The 24,091-nt window shown below is 40.2% G+C and overlaps 2 protein-coding genes across 8 annotated transcripts in view; one reads left to right on the top strand and one right to left on the bottom strand.

Moving 5' to 3' along the window:
* The window catches only part of TFDP1 (transcription factor Dp-1), a 37,498-nt gene extending 34,674 nt beyond the window's left edge, over window positions 1–2,824 (top strand). For all 7 annotated transcript variants that reach the window (XM_071430708.1, XM_071430705.1, XM_071430702.1 and 4 more), the window contains exons 11-12: window positions 7–88; window positions 2,272–2,824. In XM_071430708.1, the coding sequence (XP_071286809.1) occupies window positions 7–88; window positions 2,272–2,419 (230 nt within the window). In that variant the 3' untranslated portion in view covers window positions 2,420–2,824. The remainder of the gene's footprint in view (window positions 1–6; window positions 89–2,271) is intronic.
* Window positions 2,825–12,755: 9,931 nt separating this feature from the next.
* On the bottom strand, window positions 12,756–19,931 carry ATP4B (ATPase H+/K+ transporting subunit beta). Its single transcript, XM_071430710.1, has 7 exons — window positions 19,643–19,931; window positions 18,116–18,244; window positions 16,797–16,910; window positions 15,819–16,018; window positions 14,442–14,498; window positions 13,856–13,951; window positions 12,756–13,066 (listed from the first exon to the last, which is right to left on the bottom strand). Exons 1-7 carry the CDS (start codon window positions 19,752–19,754, stop codon window positions 12,908–12,910), a joined length of 867 nt encoding a protein of 288 aa, XP_071286811.1. The 5' UTR covers window positions 19,755–19,931; the 3' UTR covers window positions 12,756–12,907.
* Between the last annotated feature and the right edge of the window lie 4,160 nt (window positions 19,932–24,091).

Genomic DNA, 24,091 nt, shown 5'->3' on the forward strand with positions numbered 1-24,091 from the left:
TTACAGAAATGGCTCAGGGATCAATCAGCAGTGTATATGTCACATCTTCATCAGGTTCTGCGTCAAACGGCACAAGATTTTCAGCCAGGTGAGATGAAACTTTCAATTAGTTTTGAAAATCTGTGGTCATCAAAGAGATTGGATATTAAATGCTTCATGAAGCAAGTTCTGTTTTGATTAAATAGGCTGTGGATATGTGTTTTAAATTTATTCTCAGACATCACTTCTATGATTGTTCTTAGCAGTGTCATTAAGGAAATCCTTTCCTGTATACTAGAAAGGTGTTAGAGTGGTGTTATTCTTGAACGTGTTGTTTGTTTGGGGTTTTTTCCTAGTTTAGAGTTTGTGACAAGAAAACAGATACTTCTCTAAAGATAGAGTATTGGAAAGATTAACCCTTGATCATTTAGTGTCTAACTTTAAAAAATATTTTGACCTTTGGGTTTTAAACAGCAATCACAGAAGCTGGTAGCGTGATAAACCATAACTAGTATTCAACTTTGTTACTCACTAGTTTCTTATTACTGTATTAATCAAAAATATGTCCTTCTGTGAGCTCCACAAGGTGGTAAAATGAGTCAAATATTCAGCAGTTGGATTCTGTGATCTCTGAGGTCTTTTCTAACCTAATTGATTCTATGATCATTGAAACGCTTGACATTCGTAACAAATGCTTGAATTAAGTTCTGCATGTTTTGTGCAAGGGAACTGAAGCTTGAGTGAGAATTCTGCCAAAATATCTTTAGAGATGCTGAACAGTACCTAAAATCTCTGTTTTCAGTAGGTTTCCTTCTGTGGTAATGAGCAAAGGGTAGTGAAAAAGAGCACCATGTGTTTTTAAGACTTTGAAATTTGAATAGGCCACTGTTAGCCAGAGACCAATAGAGAACCAGAGGCTGACTGGAGTTCATTATCTTGGTGAGAGTACAAGAACTTCTAACATTTCCATTTCTTAGGAGTTTGGAAAAGGGCAGTGACAAATTATATTTAATTATAGGATATATATGAATATTCATGGCAATAGCAATGAACATTCATGGCAAGACAAGTTGTGCTGCCAAGGCAAATAAAGGCTGTGCATTTATTTTACAAGGTCTCTAAAGAAAGTCTGCAGAAGTCCGAGGATGCTGCTACCAATACTTTCATCCCAGTTTGTTTGCCTTAGTAGGATACTCGGGTTATGAAATCCAGTTGTTTTTATCAAAAAGAGAGGAAAAAGGACTTTGGGTTTGTACTTTCAAAGTTTAGAAAAGCACAAGAATAATCTCTTTGTTTTGTTTTGTTTTCTTTGCTTTTGAAACTGCTTTTGCAGATAATTATGGCAGACCTATTGTAGGTCATCTGCCTACAGCTAACAGATATCTGAGTATCTTGCTGCTGAGTAAGTGTGCAGAACAGCAGAAGTGCTTGAAAGTGTCTTAGTGGATATGTTTTTCCTGTGAGCTTATAGGGTGTACTCTGGCAGTTTCATTCTATGTGATGATAGACCATTGAATTGGCTCCATACAGCAGCAAGTGTGCATGATTGAATGTGTGCATTAGCTGGATCAGCATTTAAAAAATTACTAGCCATCGTATTTTTGAAAGCAATTTTTAAATTATGAATGTCTTTCAAGGGAGGTACTTTTGTACTTTTGATACTTAGAAGGGAGATATTTTTGTGAATTAAAGAAAACCAAAACATTTTGTCATGAAGTTGTGGCTAAGTTTAATAGTTTACCAAACTATTTAGAAAATCAGCAATTAAATAGATTGACAAAGTAGCAATTGATCATGGAGGCAGGAATTTTCTGGCTCTATTAAAACAAAATACTGCACAAGGAGAAGAAAAGTTTCAAATTAAAAATACAGCACATGACAGTTTGCTAAGTATTATCAAGGAGTTAAGGAAAAGCTATTAATTTTCCAGGTCTTTGAAGCAAGATCAGTGACTCTGAAAGACATGATTCACTTGCAAGCGTTCAGTGCTTCACAAAAATACTAAAGAGCTTGGCTTTGTAGCCTTAACACTAAATGTACTTTAGAAGAAACCTGAAAAACATATTTATAAAGTGCCTGTGAGAAAGTTTAATCTTTATATTAAAAACTAAAGGAAGAAACTTGATAAGAACCACTTCAAAATTACTTGAGACTGTTTCATCTTTTTGGAGACAGCTTGGACATACACTGAAGACAATTTATAAAGTGGCAATGGTAGATTCATTAAAGGAATGGACTAGATAGGGGAGAAATCATGAAGCAATGCCAACTGGATTTTTTTTTCTTTTTCAGTGACTTTTCCAATGGTGGAGATGGAATGTTGGCTACAAGTTCCAATGGATCTCAGTATAGTGGCTCCAGAGTTGAAACACCAGTTTCTTATGTTGGGGATGACGATGATGATGACGATGATTTTAATGAAAATGATGATGACGACTGATGCCCTTTGCTTGTAGACTATTTTTTTGTTAAAATTCAGCAGGCTTCAGGAATAAATTGTTCTAGGGAGAAGTGTCTCAAATTACTTTGCCCCATCCCCCAAGGAGAATATTGGTAAGCAGTTCTGAGTTTAGAAATTGCACCTCTGATAAGCAAACAAGGATTGTTTTATGTAGGATATTTTTAAATGTGGTGTGGATGTGTGTTTTTGATACCAGTGTGTTAATGCAGAGCCTTTATTTACTCTTGTTTTAGGGGTTTTTGGTTTGTTGGTTGTTTTTTGTTTGGGATTTCTTTTTTACTTGAAGGAAAAAGAATTTTGCCCCAAATGTTCTTTCAAAGTTTGCTAAAGAAAATGTAGACACATCATTGAGAAATAAAATACTATCCTTCTGTGGAAAATGAATACACTGAATGGCAATTTATTTGGAGTGTATTTTGATTATGCCACTTTTTGAGGGATAGTGAGCTAATGTAGTAGTGTTTTTTGTTAATCATGCAGTGTCCAAAGAACCAAACAAGAAAGATACGTCCTACTTTTTTACATGTTAAATTCCAGGAATGTTGTTGTGAACTTATTTTCCCTTAAATTATATCTAACATTATGATTCCATCAAGTTTATATACTTTTCACTGTATGTTGGGACATATGAATTACAAAGTTTTTGGCAAATGTTTACTGCCAGTTGGTGCAGCTATATAAAATGTCTTGAAGGTTTGGAATGATTTATTGCTTATGGTAAAATTTGCCTGATTTCTTACAGGCAGTCTTTGGAAACTTTTTATTATATAGTTGTTTACATACTTATAAGTCTATCATATAAAGACATGTACTGAAACAAATGTTTGTATTTGTTTCATAAGCATCTTCCTGTAATCTATTATAAAGTTGAAATTAAATATAGAGAATGTTTTAAGTTTTTTAACTCAAAATTTGTCAATCATTTTTAATAGTTCATTTTTATAAAAGGAATTTCAGGGCAGGTGGTAGTCTTTTTAAATTTATTCACAAACAATTAACTGCACAAATACTGTCAGCTGCCTATTCTAAGACAGTAGTCTTTTTATTGAAACACAAATAAACTTTTCTGTAATATTTTATGAAATATAAAGAGACTATAATTGTTTGACTTGTTTAACCTTGGCACTGTTAGTTTTTATTAATAAAACGCGCATGGGCATTTTTAACAAGCTCTGTGGTTTTTCTAATTCTAGGATTATTTTAGAACATTTCACTTCTCGTCACAAGACCTAGAATTAGCTGTCTTGGGATGCTGCATCTGTGCTACAGAGGGCCCAGAGTTTTTGCTTTGATTTAGTAATTTGCCCTTAGAGCTCTTGATAACTTGTGATGCAAAAGGCAATAACTTACCCAGTATATTCTCTTCTTTCAAACCTCCTTATTTCATCCATGTTGCTCCTCAGCATGACAGGTCGATCTTAGTACTCCTATCTAGCTTCTGTTTAAAATCCCATGCCTAATGTCCTAACTTTCCATCCCATATTCCTCAGTCCTAACTATCTGTCATGTATTTCTATGTCCTCCAAAAAGCTTTAATCTACTTTTCATTTACTTCCTTTTTAAACCATTCTGTCAGATCACATTCTCTGCTCTCACCTGTAAGAGGCTACTGAGCTGGCTTAGTCACTGCAGGCTACTGTCACAGGCAGGATTTGATATTTCCACAATGTCCTGAGAGTTCCTGCAAAGAATTAATAACTGTGCTGACTGTGGTAGGGGCTCCTGGATGCACTTAAACCCTGCGGTAAATGTGAAGTGTGTTACATCTTTTTTTTTTTCTTGAAGGGATTATGCATAGACAAATCTGTGTGGGGATATGTGTTTTTGATATAGAACAGCTGATACACACTGAAGGTTTTCAAATTGTATCAGACCTTGTAACATGAATGAATGAAACAAATTATGGGACTGGGGAAAATCTGGGGGAGAGGAGCTAATTGGATGTTTTTCTCCTCAGTGAAGAGGCAATTCTGTGCAGTGCTAATAAACACAGGGTTCTTGTTGTGAGTGATACAGTTGATTCAAATTGTCTTCGATGTTGAAAGGCAATCCAGTTTGTAGAGGAACTGTAGAGGAACTGGAAATTATTCCAGTTTTCCCTTGCATTCTCTAGTGTATGATCCAAGATTTACCTGCAAGGAGTGAGTAGAGGGATGTTAGGGAAAGAAGGCTGAAAGAATCTGACAGTTTTCGTTTGGTTCTTATTGGTGGAATAGTCCTCAGATAAGATAAGGTCATGCTGGGAGTGAAAATGTGACAAAACATACATTTTTAAGATGTTACTTTCCTCTTTTATTTCTTTTGCTTGGTGATGAATCTGAAATGGAATTTGATAATTTAAAAGTTGGAGTGCTTTTGGGGAAATTATTTTTTATTTCTGTTTGAACTTGATGATCTTAAAGATTTTCTTCTAAATTCTACAATTCTGTATAAGCTTTGTCATGGGAGAGTTTTCTAGTAAAGGCAGTAATCAATAATGAGAGAAAGTCTATAGTTGCTTGTTTTGGAGCAGTCACTTGGTTACAATGTTCAGGTGAAAGAGGAGAAAAAAAGAAAGAGAAAAGAGACTAATGGTGAGGGGCCAGGTTGAGATGAGGAAGGAAATGTGAAGAAGTATGTGCAGGGAAGGGTAAAGAAAGAACGGATTATAGCAGGGTCTTTGCAGAGGAACATAATAAGAGAAGAAGGTGTAAGTTGGAAAGAATGAGAAAACAAGAGAAGACTAGTCAAAGACTAGAAAAAGGAGTAGTAGTAGAAACTTATTTTAGAAAAAGAAAGGTAGAGAGTATAAGTATTTAATAATGTAAGGCATTGCATGAAAGGAACTGGAAAGTGAAAGATAACTTTAAACTGTATGGTTCTAATCTCTGAAAAAAGTGTACATGTACAGATGGAAAATGATCAAGAGCAGGAACAGAACATAACAGGAAATTGTGACAGGAAATTGTTGAGGAAATCTCTGGGAGAAAATACTGTAAGGAGATAAAAACTGGAGTTTGGTTTAAGAAAGATTAAATGATGGTAAAGGGAATGAGAATTGTTATAAGGGCTCAGTTTAAGGTAAAATGTGGCAGGAATGTACTTTTAATTCCTTTACTTAGCCAGCACTTTTTTGTGATATGAAGAAGAGGAAAAGAGTTGCCAAGTGTGTATTTATGCCTCTGAAATGGTCCTGCAGATAAGTCCTGGGAGGAGTGTGCATTTTTTGCACTTTCTGAAGTGTTCCTGAGCTGTGAAAGACTGTCTGTTTTGGCATGTGTAACAAGTTAAGGATTTCTTGAACTGTTTCACAAATAATCTGCTTTGCTTTTCCCATAGGATTTTGTCTTAACCAAAGAGAAACAGTTATGACTTCAGAAACTGATGGGTTTTGTTTTTTTGCTTGAACCTTCCTTCAATGAAAGGTGGCAGCTGTTGCAGAGAAAAAAACAAAAGTAAATGTAGCTGATAGAGTACTGACCCTTGACAGATGTCCATTTATTTATTTGAATTAAAGGATGAATATTTAATGAAAGGATGTACTGTCACAAATCTCCTTATTCCTTAATTAGTGAATACATAGGTTGTCAAATCTTCATATGAATGAGAAATCTGAAAATTGGATGCTGCTTTAATGTAGAAAGGGTGAAATTAAAAAAAAAAAAAAAAAAAACAAAAAAAAAAAACCAAAACCAACCAACATGATGTAGCACTACTGGAATGATCACCAGTACAAAGGACAGCATATCCAGTTTTTCACAGATAGATAATTGTTTACTGTTGGGATTTCCTTTCTCTTGTCTGCTTGTTAAGAGTGTAGTAAGCCATTTGTCTTTATGAGTACACTGAGTTAACAACTTGTCACCATTTCCCAGCCCTGTCTACTTCCAGAAACACAAATCTACTATCACACACACCTTATTGTTGCAACCTTAATTGTCATTCATTTACCAGGAAAAGCAAAGATGAGCCAGCACATTAAGAGCAGCCTTTTCCTGTTGTTATTTTCTGAATTTAGGATTTAAGGTTTTTCCAGGGTTTTTCCTGACCTTTGGTGTGCCCTTGAGCTTCCATGGATTCTCGTGGGTTACCCAAATGTTCATTGGACTGGGGCAACTTCTTCTGTATGAGGAGAGGCTGAGCAGCTTGTTCAGCCTGGAGAAGAGGCAGCCTTGCAGTGCTGCAAGAAGGTTATTGCAAAGGTGGAGCCAGTGCACAAGGGTGTGTGAGGACAGGATGGACAGACAACACACACAGGCTGAAATGGGAGAATTTCCAGCTGAGTATGAGCAACAACTTGGAATGGTCAGGCTGTGGAACAGGCTGCCCAGAGAGGTTGTGCTGACTTGATCCTTAGGGTTTTCAAGACCAGACAGGAGAAAAGCCCTAAGCAATGTAGAGTCTGACCTCATGGCTGAGCATGCTTTGAGCAGAGATTGGACGGGAGACAACCTGAGATGCCTTCCAGCTTGAATTACTGAATGGATCCCATAACAGAGAGGGAAAGAAAAGAAAGAACATGATAGAAAATGTCAGTGTTGGGAACAGACTAGCAAATGGGTCATCTGGCTTGCCAGACTCATCAGAAAATGAATGGAAGCTCAGCTCATCTTCAGAAGCTGTCAAAAGGTACCAAACTGATGGAAAAGGTGCTTAAATGTGCAGGTAGAAGTGAAGACTGCTTCAAGATGAGGTTTCTAAGACTGATGCTGAGAGCAGAATGAGGAAGGGCAACAAGCAGCACTGCAGGGTGTTTCTGAGTTCAAATATTGGTTACACTGGAAATTCCTGTCTGGTGTGATGATGGTTCTCACCTGGCACCATCTGCCTCTCGCTCAGTTGGGACCTGCTGTCCTCACATTCAGTGAATGTCAGCACTTTGTGAAACAACAACTGGAGAAAATCATGATGATTATTGATGCACAGCTTAGCTGTGGTAAAGGCAGAATGTTCTGATGTGGAAGAGAGCAAAGAAGAGAGGCTGGTGCAAATTGAAAGTTACCTGTGTAATACCATCACAAATGCTTTTCTTTGTTCTGCCGTGACCTTTTGTTAATTTTTTTGATGTTTTCAACATGTTGAAAGCCAAACTTAGGTTGAAAATTTCGATTTTATTTTATCAGATTCCTGTGCACACATCATGGTACATTGCTATAAATTGTGCAGTTTCATCAGCCCTACCTGGTCAGAGCATCTGCACTGTAGCATGTTAAAAAGACAGCAAGGTTTCAGACTTCAGGCAAGTTCCTGTTCTTTATTCATGTAAACTTGAGAGAATTTTTTAAAAATAAAGCAGAACAGTAAGCACATACTCTTAAAACTTGTAAGAGTATGTGCAGCTCCAGTAATTAAAGTTGCACAACTTCTGATGCTGATTTTTAATGAACCTTGGAATATTTCTTACAAACTAAAATAATGCTAGTGCCAGTTTTTGAAGTGTGGAAAAGTAAAAAGTGTCAAAAATGTGAGGAAGTCCTGTCCAAATGTGTGTGGTCTAGACAGCTTGAGATCAGCCCTGAATCTTGTATGAGGAAAACTGTTGAAAGAAACAGCTAGAAGAAAATTAGAAGCCTGGAAGATTAATTGTTAATGACAAAGTACAGAATGGATCTTATCAAATGAATATGGGAAGAAACTGCAAATGTTTAGCTGATTAAGGAAACAATGGCTATGCTTCAGCATATTTAAACCTTTTAATTTCATTGCATTCTCATTTTAAATATGTTTTACAATATCTCCAGATTGTTTGTTAAGGGGTTATGAACTATTTACTGCTGAATCATTTTTGTGGCATTATTACTGACTAAACAGCTGCAGCAAGTAAGATTGTACTCCTGTTTAACAATTTCTTTAGTAACCCAGAAAAAAAATTTAAAAGACTCTCAAGTATTTTTGGTTAGAAAATAAGTAAACAATGAAGAGGAGAGATTGATGTGAATTGTTTGGCAAGCAGGTCATGTCCAGAAATGTTGTGGTTAAACTCTACATCTTGTGAAGAAAGAATTCAAGGTACACTTACAGGAGGAAAGACCATGCTGGAAATGTAGGATCCTAAAAATGACCCAGGGCGCCAATGTAGATTATAACTCCACATGTGTCCTACACTGTTTTGTAAGGAACTAGCCAATCTGAATTTGGATGTGTAGGTAAAACTAGTAATGGATCAGAAAATGGTGTTACATCCAGATGCATTCAATGAGACCAGCAGTGAGCAGCTGCATACTTGTTAGCATCATCATTTCAAAAGGATGTTGGAAAAATCAGGAAATAATCAGGAAAAAAGCCCTTCCCCCAGTTATTTTATTCCTAAGGTCAAGATCTATTACTATGAGATTTAAGGAAGTCTTATTTTGGCTTGTTTAATAAAAAGGGGGGAAATGCAGAAATTAGTGGATTTGTGTCAGGTCACACAAAAGATACCATTTTAATGGGCTCATCAATATCTGGGGGGATATTTAAGAACTGGAACTTGAAATCTGAGTAATTAAAATGAGTTACCTAGTTCATGATAGTAATAAACTGCTGGAACATATTTTTTTGGAATGATCACATTCCCACACTGGTAATAGTAGGACTGTTATAATAGTAGTAAATATACACATTAATGAATGGTGTTATGCCAAGCATTTCTCCAGAATTCCGTTCTTTCTCAGAGGTGTAGCAGGATCCTAAAAAGGAAATTTTCAGCCCAATTTATGCTCTTAAAATAATGAGAACTTTGGTGCATCCATTGTTATCACTTTGGTAAAAAAACATTGGAAGAAAAGTGAAAAGTCTTCCCTTTGAGAAGAGTCTTTCTAATCAGATTGAAGGAAAGGGCACCTTTTCCTTCATGCACATATGTATTTTACTTTAAACAAAATAATCTTGTTGGAGCTTGAGCTTTTGTGCCTGAAAGAAATGAAGCTTGTGAAGGGAGTTGAGGTGCACAGCAGAAAATACTTTCTGCAAGCATTATTGATGTAGCTCTTACTTTACATCCAATTACTGAAAGTAGCACATGGTTAGACAGCTTTATTTGTTGCAGAATCAATTTCTGCTTGACTTTTATTACAGGTAAGAGATTAAAAACAGCTCTGTGAAATGGTGGGAGGAATTCCCAAGTGCAGTAGCAATGACATCATATGAGACCATTAAGCAAAGATTCAATTATTAATATCTAGTTCTGAAAGGTAGAGGAGGCTTTGAACTTGCTGTAGTCTCATAGTCATAGCACAAAGTCCTTTAAGCATCAAGGTGCTTGTATTCAGTGTTTTTCTCCACTCATTACTTTAACAACAGACATGAGGATTTTACACTTCCATAATTTACTACTGCCATGAATATTTATAAAAAGGAGGTGTGGAAAGTGCATCTCAAAGCAACTGCTGTGTTTCTTTTCGCACTGATCTTCGAGAGTTTTATTTAACACCTTTAGCAGATAAGTCTGGAAACTAAAACTTATTTGATATAAAAATTCATGGTGTTAATGTATTAGTTTCATGGCCTATTTTGCCTTCCCCATGCCTTTTCTCCTGGCTAACCTTGCTGTTGCAAAGCTGGTAGGAAAAAAATGGCACGGAGAGCCACTGTGTGGTCTCTGATATTGCCTTCCTGGCCCCTGCACTGCTCCAGAGGCATGGACTAACCACCCATCCCCATCCCCATCCTAGTTGATCTGCATCTAACTAAACTCAGGAATTTGCATTTGCTTGCAGTTCATTCTTAAATCTGCTGCTTCAGTTTCCCCTGTAGCCTGATGAGGTTTTTTCCCCATTTATATTGTTTGGTTTAATCAAATACTGCTACTATTGCAGCTGAATTTATGTATAATCTGTGTATATGATTATATCTGCATATACTTAGATATACATATGTATATATTTATGTATGTTTTTGAATGCATGCGTATCTCTCAGGGAATTGGACTCTTGCAGTGAAAGTGCTCAAAAGACTGATAAAAGTGTCTGGTTTCAAATTTGAAAACAAAGCTTTTAAATTAATTCCTTAACACACTTTGTGCTAATGTTAGCTCCTGCATAGCAGTAATTATTGCTGTGTGTATACAACTGTTAGTCTGTAACACTTGTCAGTCTCTAACACTAAATTAACTGTGACTGCACTGTAACTTGCAGCTGCTGCTGTTCAGCTGGCACTGGTGGCCGAGGTCCTCTCTGTCTCTGGGTGAAGGTGATGAGGCTGGAGGGCTCTTAGAGAGAGGAAATTATTTCCTCTCTTAATTTCTTCCCTCTCATTGCTGGTGTTTCCTGCTTCTTGGCCTCCTTCCCTGGATTCAGCTGCTTTTTAGCTTGTTTAGCTTTTGCCAGTCATGCTTCTTGTGCCTTGGGCAGGATGCCCTGCCTGTTTTCCTTCCCATGTACTTATTTTGGTCTGTATCTTGTAACTTCTGTCATTTGTGTGCCTCCAAAGTGCAGCTGTGCTCACTAGATGACATGCTTGTACATAGTGTGGGGCTGTGCCTGCAGTAATTAGTATTACAAAATATTTGCATGATGGGCATTCTGCTATTTAAGTGTGCTTGCATTTGGGGTTTGGGCAGGCTAATATTAACTACACTTTTCTACTTCAGCTACACTAGCCACAAACCTTGCTCTTTGTTGTTTCATTTCCAGTTTCAATAAAGAAAGGCAATAATCTCAGATGGCTGGAAGTTCAAGAAACATTTAACTTCAGGATGGCAATCTTTGTACTTAGAGAACCAGATTTGGTGGATCTTTTTTTTGGTGTCAGAATGCATCATCATTTGGTCAACACAAGGACACTTCCCTTTCTCTGTTTATCCCATCACAGGACTTTGTGTGAAGCTGTTGTTCTGAAGCTGTGGTTTTGCAGGCACACAATCCATAGGGAATTTGTTCAGCATATTCCTGTGCTGTGGCTGTAGGGCTGACTAGACTGTGAGCTTGTGCCACTTCATTCACCAGCTCAGTGCAAGCTGTAGATACTAAAAACAGTCAAGCAGAGAGTCTGCCCTTGTTACAGCATCAAGGGAAGAGTTCTTGGTTTTTTTTGAAATATTTAAATGTTCTGTTTGTAGACAACATTTAACCAATCTTGAACATGACTTACTATTTTGTTATCAAAAGTATTTTATTGTTTTCCATGTCATTTTGGAAAGATGCACAGGGGAAGACCTGTGTTTCAGAAAGGATATAAAATTGATTTTCATTGTCTCTCAGAAGAAAGGCAAAGCTGCACTGTAAAAATTTAAACAGGAAGGGCCCAGGGAAAAAAAAGTTTTTATATGAGGAAGCATTTTCTTACTGTTTTTGAAATGCAGAATTTTTCTAAGAAAGGCTCAAATATAATTTGTGGCTTTGGAGATGAAATATTCCCCTCCAACTGGATTCTGTCTATAAGCAGGCTGGCTGAATGGTGCTGTGGTACAGGAGGTGATCTGTTACATCTTCTTGCTTTCTGAAATGTTCAGGCAGTGAAAGTGTAAAATGATTTCTGCTCTTGAAGGTTTTGGTTGGTGGGGGTTTTTTTTGTGTGTGCAGTGTTTATTTTCTGGCTGGAGCATCCTGGACTTCAGGTAACATAAACCTACTACACAGACACAACAATGCTGTCTCTTTGTATTATATGTGATACCGTCAGACTTCTCAAAGGTTAGATTCATTTAAAGATTTAGTGTTCTTTCAGCATCTTCCAGATTACTCCAAGTAACCCAAAATTTATCATTACAATACAGGGCTACTCTACTGGATAAAACAAATAAAACCATCACAAAAACAACAAACCCTAAACAACAAAAGAACACCAAACAAAAAAAAAACCCACAAATTACAGCCTGTAGTTAAATGAAGTTTCCTGGATGTAACTGGATGTTACAGTCTTACCAGTCATTTTTATTAGGTTATATACATAGAGGTAAGTGGTACAGTGAAATCTGTGAGCTAGAGGACAGACTTGAAGTTCACTTCTTTGGCAGTCTTTGATTTGTCAACTAAAAAAATCTGGCTCAGCTGACCAGTGAAAAAAGCTGATGCATTGGGATACAGATAAATTTAATACTTTTTTTATACATCCTATACAGGAGAGATTGAAAATTTAATTACTTCCTAGTATTTCCAAGTATTGATTTTCTTTTCAAGCTATCTAATTTCTCAGTAACCAAGATTTAGTATCATACATCAATTATTTATTATTTATTATGGTTTGAAAAGTGATTGAAAATGGTTGTTTAAGTCTATACTTATGTTCTTTGAAGGCACAGCTGCACCCTTTGGAGGAAACTTATTTTGTACAATTCTTTGCATGAAGGCAGCAGCATCCTGTAGCCATGAAATATTAAGCTATGTACATTGAGATAATCTTCATCTTTACACACTGAGAGGAGGATCTTGATTTTTAGCTCTACAGGCCGTCCTGCAGTATAAAATGTCTCCTTGCACTTAATTTATATGGGAACCATAGTGAGAAAATAAATATCGATGAGTGTGATAATAGTTGAGTTTACTGTTCATACATTTTCCCTCTTGCTGCTCAGTCTTCTATTTTCAGTTTAAATTCCACTTTGCCTTCATATGGATCATGAACATTGAAGGTAATTCCAGCTCCAATGACTTTGCACACTATTTTAAATTCTACATTCCTCGTAATGTTGAGAAATTTCACAGCTACCAAGGGATTGCTGTAGCTGGGCTAGAAGGAGAAATTAAAAAAAAAATTTAAAAAGAAAATACTTAAATTTTACACTACCAGTTTGAAAATAGCCTTTCCAGTTCTCATAGGATTTCAAAGATGCTCCATATGTTTCACCTGACGTAAAGAGAAAGAAAAGTTAAGTACAGAAGTGTCAGAACCCAGGAAATTCCTCTGGCTGCCCTGGAGGACCCGAGCCCCTGCCCAGGGGGCTCAGAGACCTTGGCACAGAGCCCAAGACCCCTGTGCCTTTGATTTAGCCCTTGGAAAAAACAAATACCAACCTTATATGAAGAATTACAAGCCATGGTAGTTTAAGTAGAATGATAGTGAATTTATCACAGGGTGAAAAAATAGGTTTTTGTGGTTTTTAGAATGGGAGTTCAGGGGGCAAGATGGAGGAATCTTGGCGTGTCCAGCCTTTCTCCTTGTTCTTGGCCTCCATCTTCTGCTGTGATGTTGGCACTTTTAGATTGGTTTAGAGTAGAAGCTCACTGTCTAACATAGATGATAGATATTGGAAAATAATTGTAAATATTGTACACGTAATTTTAGTATAAAAAGATAGCACTGCCTCTGAGGCGGGCAGTGTGCCTCTGACAGCATTGCTGAGCAGACCTCGGCAGGCCAGGAGAAAGACTTTTATAGATAAGATACAATAAACAACCTTGAGACCGAGAAATGAAGAGTTCTAACTCCTTCCTCAAGCACCAGGCTGGGAAAAGAGACTTTCTAACTTATATCGGGGTGACTCTGAGCAGCGAGAGACCCCGAGACAGGAGCACCCACCTGGGCCTTTTTGCCGTAGTAGGGGAAGTAGTGCAGGCTGAAGGTGCCATTCCTAGGGTAGTAATCCACATCCAGCGGGCCAGACTCCTTCTCACCCTGTGTAAAACGAGAGAGGAGGAAGCTCTGTGCTGAGGAGATCATCGGGCAGCCCCAGGCAAGTGTCTCAGGGCTGCTAAGTGTGTGTTAAATTCAGCAGGCTGTTAGCGCCACTCTTATTTTTCAAATAAAAGTGGGAATCTCCCGCTGTTACAATTGCCAAGAAAAGCAGGCGAGTGTCCTCTGATAGCAGCAGGGAATTCAGTGAGCTGGAGCTGCTGAGGGCCTGAGGGAGCTGCGCTGAGGTGTGACCGTCACTACGGGGAGCTGAGAGCAAACAGCAAATGTTCCCTACAGCCCGGAAATGCAAATTTTCAGGTGATTTAAAATAAAGCAAACTTGGAGGTTTTCTCCTTAGCATGTCAGTTAGTGCAAGAACTGGCACAGAACTGAGAATGTTCCAAGTATTTGGGATCTGATTTTCAGAGCTGCAAGGGTTTTTTTCTGGTCGGTGCTTGAAATGTGTGAGACCCAGCCCTCATAGCCTTACCACATATGTGCAGTTCACCCTTGGTGCAGTGCCATTGCCGGGGTAAAACTTGATAATCTGAAAAGAAAACACATTTGGTCATCTTGGAAATTGTTTTGAGATAAAACTGGGCAATCAATTATTTGAGAGCTGAGCTTCAATTGATGTTTAATATGTTCCTGTGTAAAACTCTCTCCGACAAATAATCTAATTTATGTAGGTGAGAAACTGTTGTGGCTGGATATTTAGGCAGCGGGACTCGACATTACCTGGGATGAGCACTGCTGATAAAATCTGGCCTGGCCAGAGCAAGTAGCACTGTAACTCCTGTGAGTCCAGCTCATTACCCACCCATACCACCTGCCCCTGCAGCCAGGGGTCTCTTAAAGCAGGTAATTGTGTGTCAGTTAAGGAAAAGCTGAATGAATATCCATGCTGTTGATCTTATCTGTCTTAGAAAACCTTGGTTTCTTGGCAGAAAAACCCTTGGGCTGGTTTGATGCTACAAAACTAGTGGGGTTGCATCCTGTAGAGGCAAAAGTAAAGGAGGTTAAGCTCCCTGGTCACTATCCACATATTTTCCCTGCTGGGGATGGCACCCAGCCTTGCTAAAGAAGGCATTTCTGGAAAATGCTTGTTTCACCAGCCAGAATCAGGGGCACAGCTCCCCTCTCAGTTAGGGCTTGCACAGATTTTTGGAAATGCCTAAGGTGCAAGCCAAACAAAAAATAATACAGTGGTTTTGTCTATCAGAAACTAGAGGGGAACTTGAGCTCTTCAGTTTCTACTGAAACTGAATCAGAAGGCTCAAAATTTCACCCCAAAAAAAAAAAAATAAAGTCCTTATGCTTTTGTCTACATCCTGAAAAAAAAAAAAACTAAAGCATTGAAAATTCCCTTATTATTTTCCAAAAGACGTGTTTGTGGTTTTCCCTGAGAAAAATATCCACCAGGTTTGAATTTTGGTTTTATAAGTTCTTCTGAAGATTTCCTTTGCCACCTGGAGAAATAAGATATCACCTCTCTGAAACCACATCAGTTACTGCCACATCCTGGTGCCTCAGCTGAAGGCACAGGACTGAGGTATTGCAGGAGGAAACTCTTCTGGTGCTAGTTTGTGGGATGAGAGCCCTGCAGAGGCACCAACTAAACTAAACTAAACTTAACCTAATCTAAGCTGTAGAGAGACCATGGTCCTATTTTACTTTTGTAGGAATGGTGAAAAAGTCTGAGGATTTCCCTGGTAACTCTAGTGGTCTGGCAGGGGACAGCATGTGATTTTTGGTTCCCAGTAGAATGCAGAGTTTAGAAGCCGTGGCAGCAGAGACACAGCAGCCCCCCAGCTGGGGCTCAAGCTACTCTTAATTTTTCTGCTCAGCACCTTGACCTTGTACTTACCCTGTTCATTTTTATAATAAAACAGGGTTTTCCTTCTGGATATCCAAAAGTTGGATCTGTGATGCCAGAGCAGTTTTGAAGCATGTCTGAGGTGAATTTGCAGGATAGTTTTGTGTTATTTGGGCCATCAAAGGTGTCCTGGATGAAGTAGGTATTATTGGTGCAGTTGATGTTCAGATGCTGAGCAGCTGGTGTATATGCTAGATGTGTGAAGGAAGAAAGAAAAAATAAATCCCCTCTGAAGCTTTTCATATGCAAATTATACATCACAACATTAGACTGGAGATTCTGTCAGGGTGATTGGAACAAGGAAAGTTTAAACTGTTTAGGGGTTTCGTTCAGTTTTGTTGTGGCTTTTTTGTTTGTTTTTGAATATCCAAGCAAAGCAAAATAAAAGCAATCGAATTAAGGTCTGGCAGCTTGTGTTGATAGTGCTGTATAAAGTAAATTTCAAATATAATTTTTCTCCATATGTGTGTGAGAAATGAAGAATTACAATATTAAGGCTCAATAGGAACATAAACATGCTAAGACATGAGCAGGCAAATGGAGCACATAACCTACTTTGACTGTATTCCCTGAAGACACCATGCTTTATGAGATATATTATGGCACTTTGATGTTTGTAGTCATAGACAAATTAATTAGATTAATTTTGATGAGACTAATTTTGGAGACCTTTTGTCCTCCCTCTTCCTTCAGACTTCCTATTGGTCTATTTTATTAAAGCTGTTTAGGATTAAATGAAGTAAATGCCCTAAAGCAGAGTCTGGATTTTAATAGATGTGTACATATCCTTGATTTATAGATTCATGAGGTGATTTGCTCATTCCTTTCAGAAGATGCACTTCCCACTCAAAATCTGTGATTTGAGAAGGACAAATGTAAAATAGAGGTACTGACTTAAGGTCCTCTGACCTAGTATTGGAGATAAAGCAGCACCTTTCTTCAGTATTATGCAAGAAACTTCATTTTTACCTGTCAGAAAAGTGTGAAGAGTTGTCACTAAACCTTCCCAGGTTTTGTTGTCTGATACGTTGTAGTAAATTCGTAGTCCTCTATCCCCATAAACATCAGGACGTAAGGTTACACCTTCACGAGGAGGAAAGGGGAAGACAAAGCAGAGGAGAGGTGCCAGGCACAGATTTGTTTATTTAAATTGACAGTACCAATTATGCTGCATCAAGACTCATTCTAAGTGTATAAGATCCTTCAGCCTTTTTGGGGAGGGTTTAACCATGTTCAGAAACCACCTCTGCTATGAGTTGTTCAACCAAAGTCCTAAAGCCTGTGCTGCTGCTGAATTATTTTCTTTTCACATATATCCATGCTGTTACAAGAACAGCTTGTAAAATTCCAGCAATTGCACTGGATTTCTACAGGACTTGTTAGCAATAACACGTTGGGTTAAAGAAACAGATCATAGAGCAGCATGAGAAACAGCTTTTGAAAAAGCCACACATAATATGTCAGAAGAATTATTTTCCCAGCAAACACCAAACTTGCTAAATACTGGGAGTGGAAACTTCAAAATACAAAAGCATCTGACAGAATAATTTTTAGGGCTATTTTTTTTTTCCTCCCATTGTGGAAACAAGCCATTGGGGTGTGAAGTTTTAGCAGTGAGCACTGATGGTCTCTGATCATCTCTGCTATCTTTTTTCATGTTCCACAAATCTGTATTCCTAATCCCACATCTTCATTTTATTTTTACTTTCTTGACTACTGGCACAGCACATCCTGCTGGCAAGGTATTCCTGCTCTCCCAGGGACTTTCCATGGTGCTGGCAAGCGTGGAAATACCCACCCCAGGCTGCTCAGCCCATCACCGCTACATCTTGCTGGGCCCCCCAAAGCCCTCTGTGGTGCTTGGGGGTTTGGAGTAGAACCTAGGACTTGCCCAGGGACTGAACCCTGCCCATGGGGAGAGAAGGTGACCTGCTACAGGCAGGCACTGATCATCCCAATAGCAAGATGAAATAAATTTATATCTATCTATCTATCTATCTATCTATCTATCTATCTATCTATATTAATTTTTCATATAATATATTCAATATATAATATATATCAATAGATTGATATATAAGTATATCCATGTATCAATACGTAAATAAATGTGCAGATTTTCTTTTAAAGCCTGAAAGTGTTTTCAGGCAGAGGTTAAACTTTGCAGGGGTTGTCTGGGCAGAATTGACCGGATGTATTCCACGTTGGTCTCCCCTCAGCCGTGGGCTCTGCCAGTGCCTCTCAGCCCAGCCCAGCCCTACACAGCTGCTGTGGCACCCTGGCAGTACCTGGGGATTTCAGCTGGTCCTGGTAATCCGGCTCATAGGGATTGATGGTCCTCATTAAGCAATAAATGGAGAGTGCGAACAGCCCCGACATCACCACGTAGAAAGCCACATAGTAGAGGCTGATCCACACTGTGGAAAAGAATAAGGGCAGAATTTCAAATTTTGAGCAAGGCCATGCAGTGCTCTCTCTGCAGCCAGGATGATCCTGGCAGCAGCTGCTGTCTCCTTTCCACCCTTGTCCCCAGGGAAGTTCTCCCTGTAAAGGGACAGGTGCTTTGGAGCATTTTCTCTACACTCAAAAAATATTCTTCTAGAAAAAAATTGTATAGTTCTACAAGGATTTTTGAAGGAGCTGGTGCTGAGCTCAGATTATTTAAAGCTTAAAGGTTATGTGGCATCTTGAAGTAATTTCACATATTAAGATAATTTATCTACTCATTACATAAGGACTAAGCAACACAGATGATGAGGTGTTTCTTTGACAAACCCAAGTTGCTCCTTGTGTTATTAGGATGACAGATGACAATACTTCAGGCATGTTGGTTTTAGACCCATATAATTTCACTGCCTTATACAGCTGAAATCACCAACAGCAAAATGTGCCATCTTGCTACTTTATTCTGCTGTGAGATAATATAAGATTGATGTTGTGTTTCTGTCTGGATGTGCATGAAGTGTCTTACACATGGCTGGTGCTGTACAAGCAGGCAGTGGTTGTTTTGGAGGGGTGCTATTAGAAACCTCTATTTGTAATCATAGGTGCCTTGTAGCATCTTCTTTACCAACTGGAAAGGCTCACATTCCAGTTGCATCATCTGTCAAATTCTGGTTTTATGAGTAGCCAATAAACTACATGCACAGGCAGGAAAAAAATCACCTGGAAACTTGCAGCTACTCCTACAGTCTGTGGGAAGAGTGTGGATCTTCCTTACAATGGTTCTGGCCGCCCTTCCCAGAATGTAGATCATAATACAGATCAGCAATGTAGACACAAGTTTGGCTGTGGGAAGGGAGGCTCAGCTGAAAGATTTGCTAGTATGAAATACATGTTGGTATGAAATACCTGCTAGCAGGTAGTGATAAGAACAAGATCTACTGAGCAGACAATAATTTAGAAAGGAATTTCAGAAAAACAAAACTTGTTTCCAAAGAATTGGACAAACTCAACGATTAAGCAAATTTCTCCACATACCTGAACCCCCTTTTCATTAACAATGTCAAAACCACCCTTTAACTATCACCCCTAGCCACTAATAAGTTTCCTGATAATGTGTTAATTTTTTTCCTTTTGAAGTATTTTGTTCAAAACCACTTTAAAGTCATACATTTGCAGGGACTACGTGGATCAATGTTTTGATCTACTTGATCCAGCTCAAAGAGCTGCCCAAAAAGTGGCTTAGAAGCACATATGAGAACTGCTGGCTTCAACACATTTACATTGTGTCCCACTCATTAGGATGACATCCTCCCACCACAGTTTTTAAGCATACCAGAAGGAAGAGAAGAATCTTGCAGGTGAAAACCTACCCCAGTTAATTAAAGACCTTCCCATGAAGAGCTTTGTTTCTGGATTCCAGACAAAACGACGGAAATCTGCCATACGTTCACTGCAGGTCTTCTTCTCATTTAAAGTTGCCATTTTCTCAGAAAAGTTCCCAAAAATGGGTTCTTCGTGGAAACTAAGAAATTCGAGCAGTGCCCAGACAGTCGACCAAGAAAAAGACTTTGGGTTTTATACCTTCTTTTCCACTGAAGGTGACCGAGATTGCTTCCTGTACCAATGAAAGCCCCTGCTCACCACTATCAACCTTTATAAAGGGTGCTGATAGTGCTGGCAAGGGAAAGTTTGTTCCTATCAAATGCCCTTCTCCTTTCTCTTGAGTGCCTTAGCAGGTCAGCAGAGTTACGCATTTTGCCAATTGCCTGTAGGGTTTGCGATAGACCCTGTGTGATAGCTGTTATCAGAGCAGATAAAGCAATGGAGAACATGCTTCTCTCTTGGTTTTCTTTTTTTTTCTTTTTTTCCAAGTAACTTGCAAGTAGCAGACACAGTTCTCCTACTACAATGTGTAGCCATTTGTTGGGACATGGGGTATTGCAGGGTGGATGGTTAGAAAATAAGTAATTACTTTTCAAATATGCAACTCCTTTTGGGAGCTCTTTGCAAGGAGACAAGAAGGTGGTTGGGATTTACTAAGGGTGCACCACATCCACCAGTCTGTGAGACAAGTGGACTGGTCAGCAAACATGGAGGCTTTCCAATTCTACATCACCCAGTTTGACCTCAGCAGAGCTGGTGACACAGCAGCCAGGTGGGGAGCTGTGCTTTGGCTTGGGAGGGGCTGGGGGATAGATGGCAACTGGATGACAGCTGGAACCACAGTGCAGCACTCAGCACTTGGACATCCAGCTACAACCAGTATGGAGTGGTGTCCCCGAGGGGCCAGTGCTGACACTGGGACACAGCCCAGCTCAGTCAAACCAGAGTCACAGAATCACAGAATGGTTTGGTGGGAAGGGACCATAAAGATTACCAAGTTCCAACCCCTCTGCCACGGACAGGGACACTTTCCACTAGACCAGCTCGCTCAGAGATCCATCCAACCTGGCCTTGAACACTTCCAGGGATGGGGCACCCACAGCTTCTCTGGGAAATCAGTTTCATTGTCTCACCACCTTCACAGCAAATAATTTCTTCCTAGCATCTGATCTGCACCTGCTTCAGCTGAAGGCCATTACCCCTTGTCCCTGAGCATGCAATAGGTCTCCCCTGTTTCATATCACAAATCCCCTGATGGGCTGTCCTCCCCTTTTCCAAGACACAGAACAGGGAATGCATGCAAAAATATTAATTATGTCTTCAGTGAGATCCAAGTGGCAGCATGAGGGGCTGAGAGAGGACACTGGGCTGTGTGCTGCATTCTGTGTGTGTGGACAGCCTGCTCCCAAGCCATGTCTCCTTCATGGACTTGTCCCCTGTCCCTCCTCTGTTTTGCAGCAACAAAGACCATGAAGAGAAAAGGGCCATCAAGAGCAGAACCTTCATAAGCGCAAGAGTTCTGAATGTAGAAGTTTCCCGTTGGGAACCTGGGGATTTTTCACCACCTTACAAACAAGCTGACTTGGAACGTGGTGAATTGCCAGATGCTTGGTATGGCTGAGTCATGGGCAGCATCCATGTGCAGCTGTGACAAATCTGGGACTCTCCTGGAAAGTTTGTGCATGAGTGAAAATGAACACTGCCTGCCTGAAGTGGTTCATCAAGGTAGGATGGAGCAATTGCTATTCCATGGGCTCCATTGAAGGGCTCCTGGACACTGCAGTAATTTGTCAGGACACTTGTTACTGACCAGTGGGCAACTCTTCATGGCCCCAAAGGAGGGCTGGTCTAAGCTCATTCTTGCTTTATAGTCCATTAGGATTCATCCAGTGCCCCCTTTCCTCACCTGCCCCTGCAGGGCTGTCCATCAGTGTCCATCCCAGCCACAAGGCTCTGACCCTGTGGCCATGGCAGCCAGCCCTGGTCCCATTGCAGTGCCAATCCCTTGACCCAGAGCCTTTTGTTGTGTTTTAATGTACCCCAAACTGCTCGAAGAGGGACTAATGTTTGCTTTCCTTGGCTGGTTTTTAATGCCTGCACCACTGACCTTGGGCTGGCCACCAAAGGGAGGGACAGCGGAGAGGGAAGGTCACACAGGAGAGAGGGAAGGTTGCTCAGGAGCCTGGAGTGGCACAAGGCTGCAGGTGAGACTTGGCCTGGCTTTCCCTCCTGCACAACCCAGGCATGGCTAGGGCAGGGCTAGGCAGGATCCACTGCACTTTTTCTCTTTTGCTGACCAAGACAAAGCCTGGGCTCAGGAAGACCAAGAGGCTCCAAAAGAAACCACTGGAGAATGTGTTTGCAAGGGTCACACTGCTGTGACCAGAGGTAGCTGAATGATGTGTGCAAGCAGGGAGGTGAAGCTCCTTCCTCTTTCTGTGGTTTACACAATTAGCAACATGAGTAATAAGCTTGAAGGCCACTTTTGCAGCACTGTGCCTAAAAGGTTAGACCCAGGCTGACATTATCCCTTGGAGATGTTGTCCTGAGCAGACCTGTGTGCCAGCACTCCCTGGCACTCCAGGCCTGGCTTCAGCCCAGGCTCCTTACATACCACACTAGCTTGAACTGCTCTAAGTTCACCCAGTGTTGGCTGGGAACTCGGTGTCAATGTTAATAAAACATTAACTCTGTTTACTCATGATAAGGCACTTATAGGTTCCTCCCTCTTGTGGGGGCTGTGCAGGAGGTGCTGGTGGTAAGGAACACCAGGAGAGACAGGTCACTGCCTGAAGCCTCACTGCCAGCACTGTGATGGGTCAGCCTGCAGGGTGGTTCCATGGCACTGCCTCTCCAAGCACCATGATTTCAGCTGTCTCCCTGAGGAGCTGTCCATCCCTTGGTGACTCCCCAGTGTGCAGCACAGACTGCCTCAGCTGGGAGGAGAATCCAGCCTGGTACAGCAAGCTGTGGTGGAGGATCCATGGACTCCCTCCCTCATGTAGCTGGGGGTTGTACACTAGGCTGGCATTGGAAGTTTGTCTTCCTTCCATGGTAGAAATGAGGTTTATGCATTTACCTTTGGCCCAGGTCTGTCTTCTGCATTAAAAAGTCAGAAGGTGACTGAACCTGTCAGGCTTTCTCTGCCTTTCTCATGGAGAGGCCAACAATTTCTCCTGCAAGTTTTTTGAAATAAAAAATTTAGCATGTAAGAGAACCCCAGTCCCTCAGGCAGTGTGGCACAGTGAAGGAACATTCTTTGCATCTGTCTTTCTATCTAGTTTCAGAGTTTGAGGTGTGATTTTGTGTGTGTGTGTGTGTGTGTGTGTTATGCTTTTTCCTTTGCTGCATTGTGTCTCACTAATAATCCCTCTCATTTGCCTCTCTCCTGTATTTTGCAGTTTGACAGAAGAAAACACACTGGCATTTTTGCTAGGGAGCACAGTTATTTTGTGTCTGAAATAAAGACATCTGATCTGCAGCCTGAGCAATTCAGGGAAACAAAACTGGGAAAACATCTTGGAGCTGAACTGAGCTGATGCTCCCACTGTTTTCAGCCTCAGAGAAAGCAGTAATAGCAAGGAGGGGTATTTGCAATAGTGCTGTGCTGGGTTTATGATAGCACAGCATGATCAGGCAGTGGAAAAGGCCAAGCAGCCTCTCTTCAGGGCTTTGCTGGTCTCTGCTTTTCTGTCCTGCTCTTGTTTGTCAAGGGCTGCAGACCCCACCATGAGCCTAGCCATATCCCTCTGCTCACCCTCTGCCTCCTGGGAATCCAAAGGAAATTACTGCTGTGAAAAACTGCTAAAGTGACTGCAAAAATAAACCTAGCAAAGCCCAGTGGTGTTTCTTTCAGACATGGTTTAGTGCCAAAGTCTGCTGTTTTGGGACAACTTACTACTGCTTGTGGTGTATTTCAGATGATGGCAAACAGGGTCCTTGGGAACATTAAAAATGCCTTGAAACATCTCCAGCATCACCTTCCACTGAAGGGGTATCTCTGTCTGCACAGGCTATCACAGTCTATAGAGTTTCAGGTGGTGTTGCAAGAAAACAAGCCATGTGCCCAGCTGAATGCCCATCTGCAAAGCTGCACCCTGGCTCTTATTACACTCAAAGTCATGTTTGTGGACAAAAGGGATACTCATCAATTAAAGTCAAGAATTTTTTGATAACATATATGAAATTTCAAGAGTCTAATCATTATTACTCCAAATCCAGCAGTTACAGGAAAGAGTAACACATAAAAACCATACTCACATTTTCAGCCTTTGCATTTTTTCCTTGATTTTGTATTCCTCTGTCCACTGCTTCTTGGGGTCCTAAGGTGGTGGGGTGTTGTGGGTGGCAGGGACAACCAGAGGCAGGGACATCCAGAGACATCCATCAACTGGCTCAGCCTTCAAACCTGGACTTCTCCAGCCTGACCTCACCAT

Source organism: Agelaius tricolor, unplaced genomic scaffold, assembly GCF_023055355.1.
Source record: "Agelaius tricolor isolate 1412-34295 unplaced genomic scaffold, bAgeTri1.0.p SCAF_7, whole genome shotgun sequence".
Classification (NCBI taxonomy): Eukaryota; Metazoa; Chordata; class Aves; order Passeriformes; family Icteridae; genus Agelaius; species Agelaius tricolor.

Coding starts and splice junctions, on each gene's coding strand:
- ATP4B (XM_071430710.1), bottom strand. CDS start 19,754: ATGGCAACTTTAAATGAGAAGAAGACCTGCAGTGAACGTATGGCAGAT. Junction 18,245..19,642: donor AAGGTCTTTAATTAACTGGG/GTAGGTTTTCAC, acceptor TCTTTTCCACAG/TGTGGATCAGCCTCTACTAT. Junction 13,952..14,441: donor GGGTGAACTGCACATATGTG/GTAAGGCTATGA, acceptor CGTTTTACACAG/GGTGAGAAGGAGTCTGGCCC.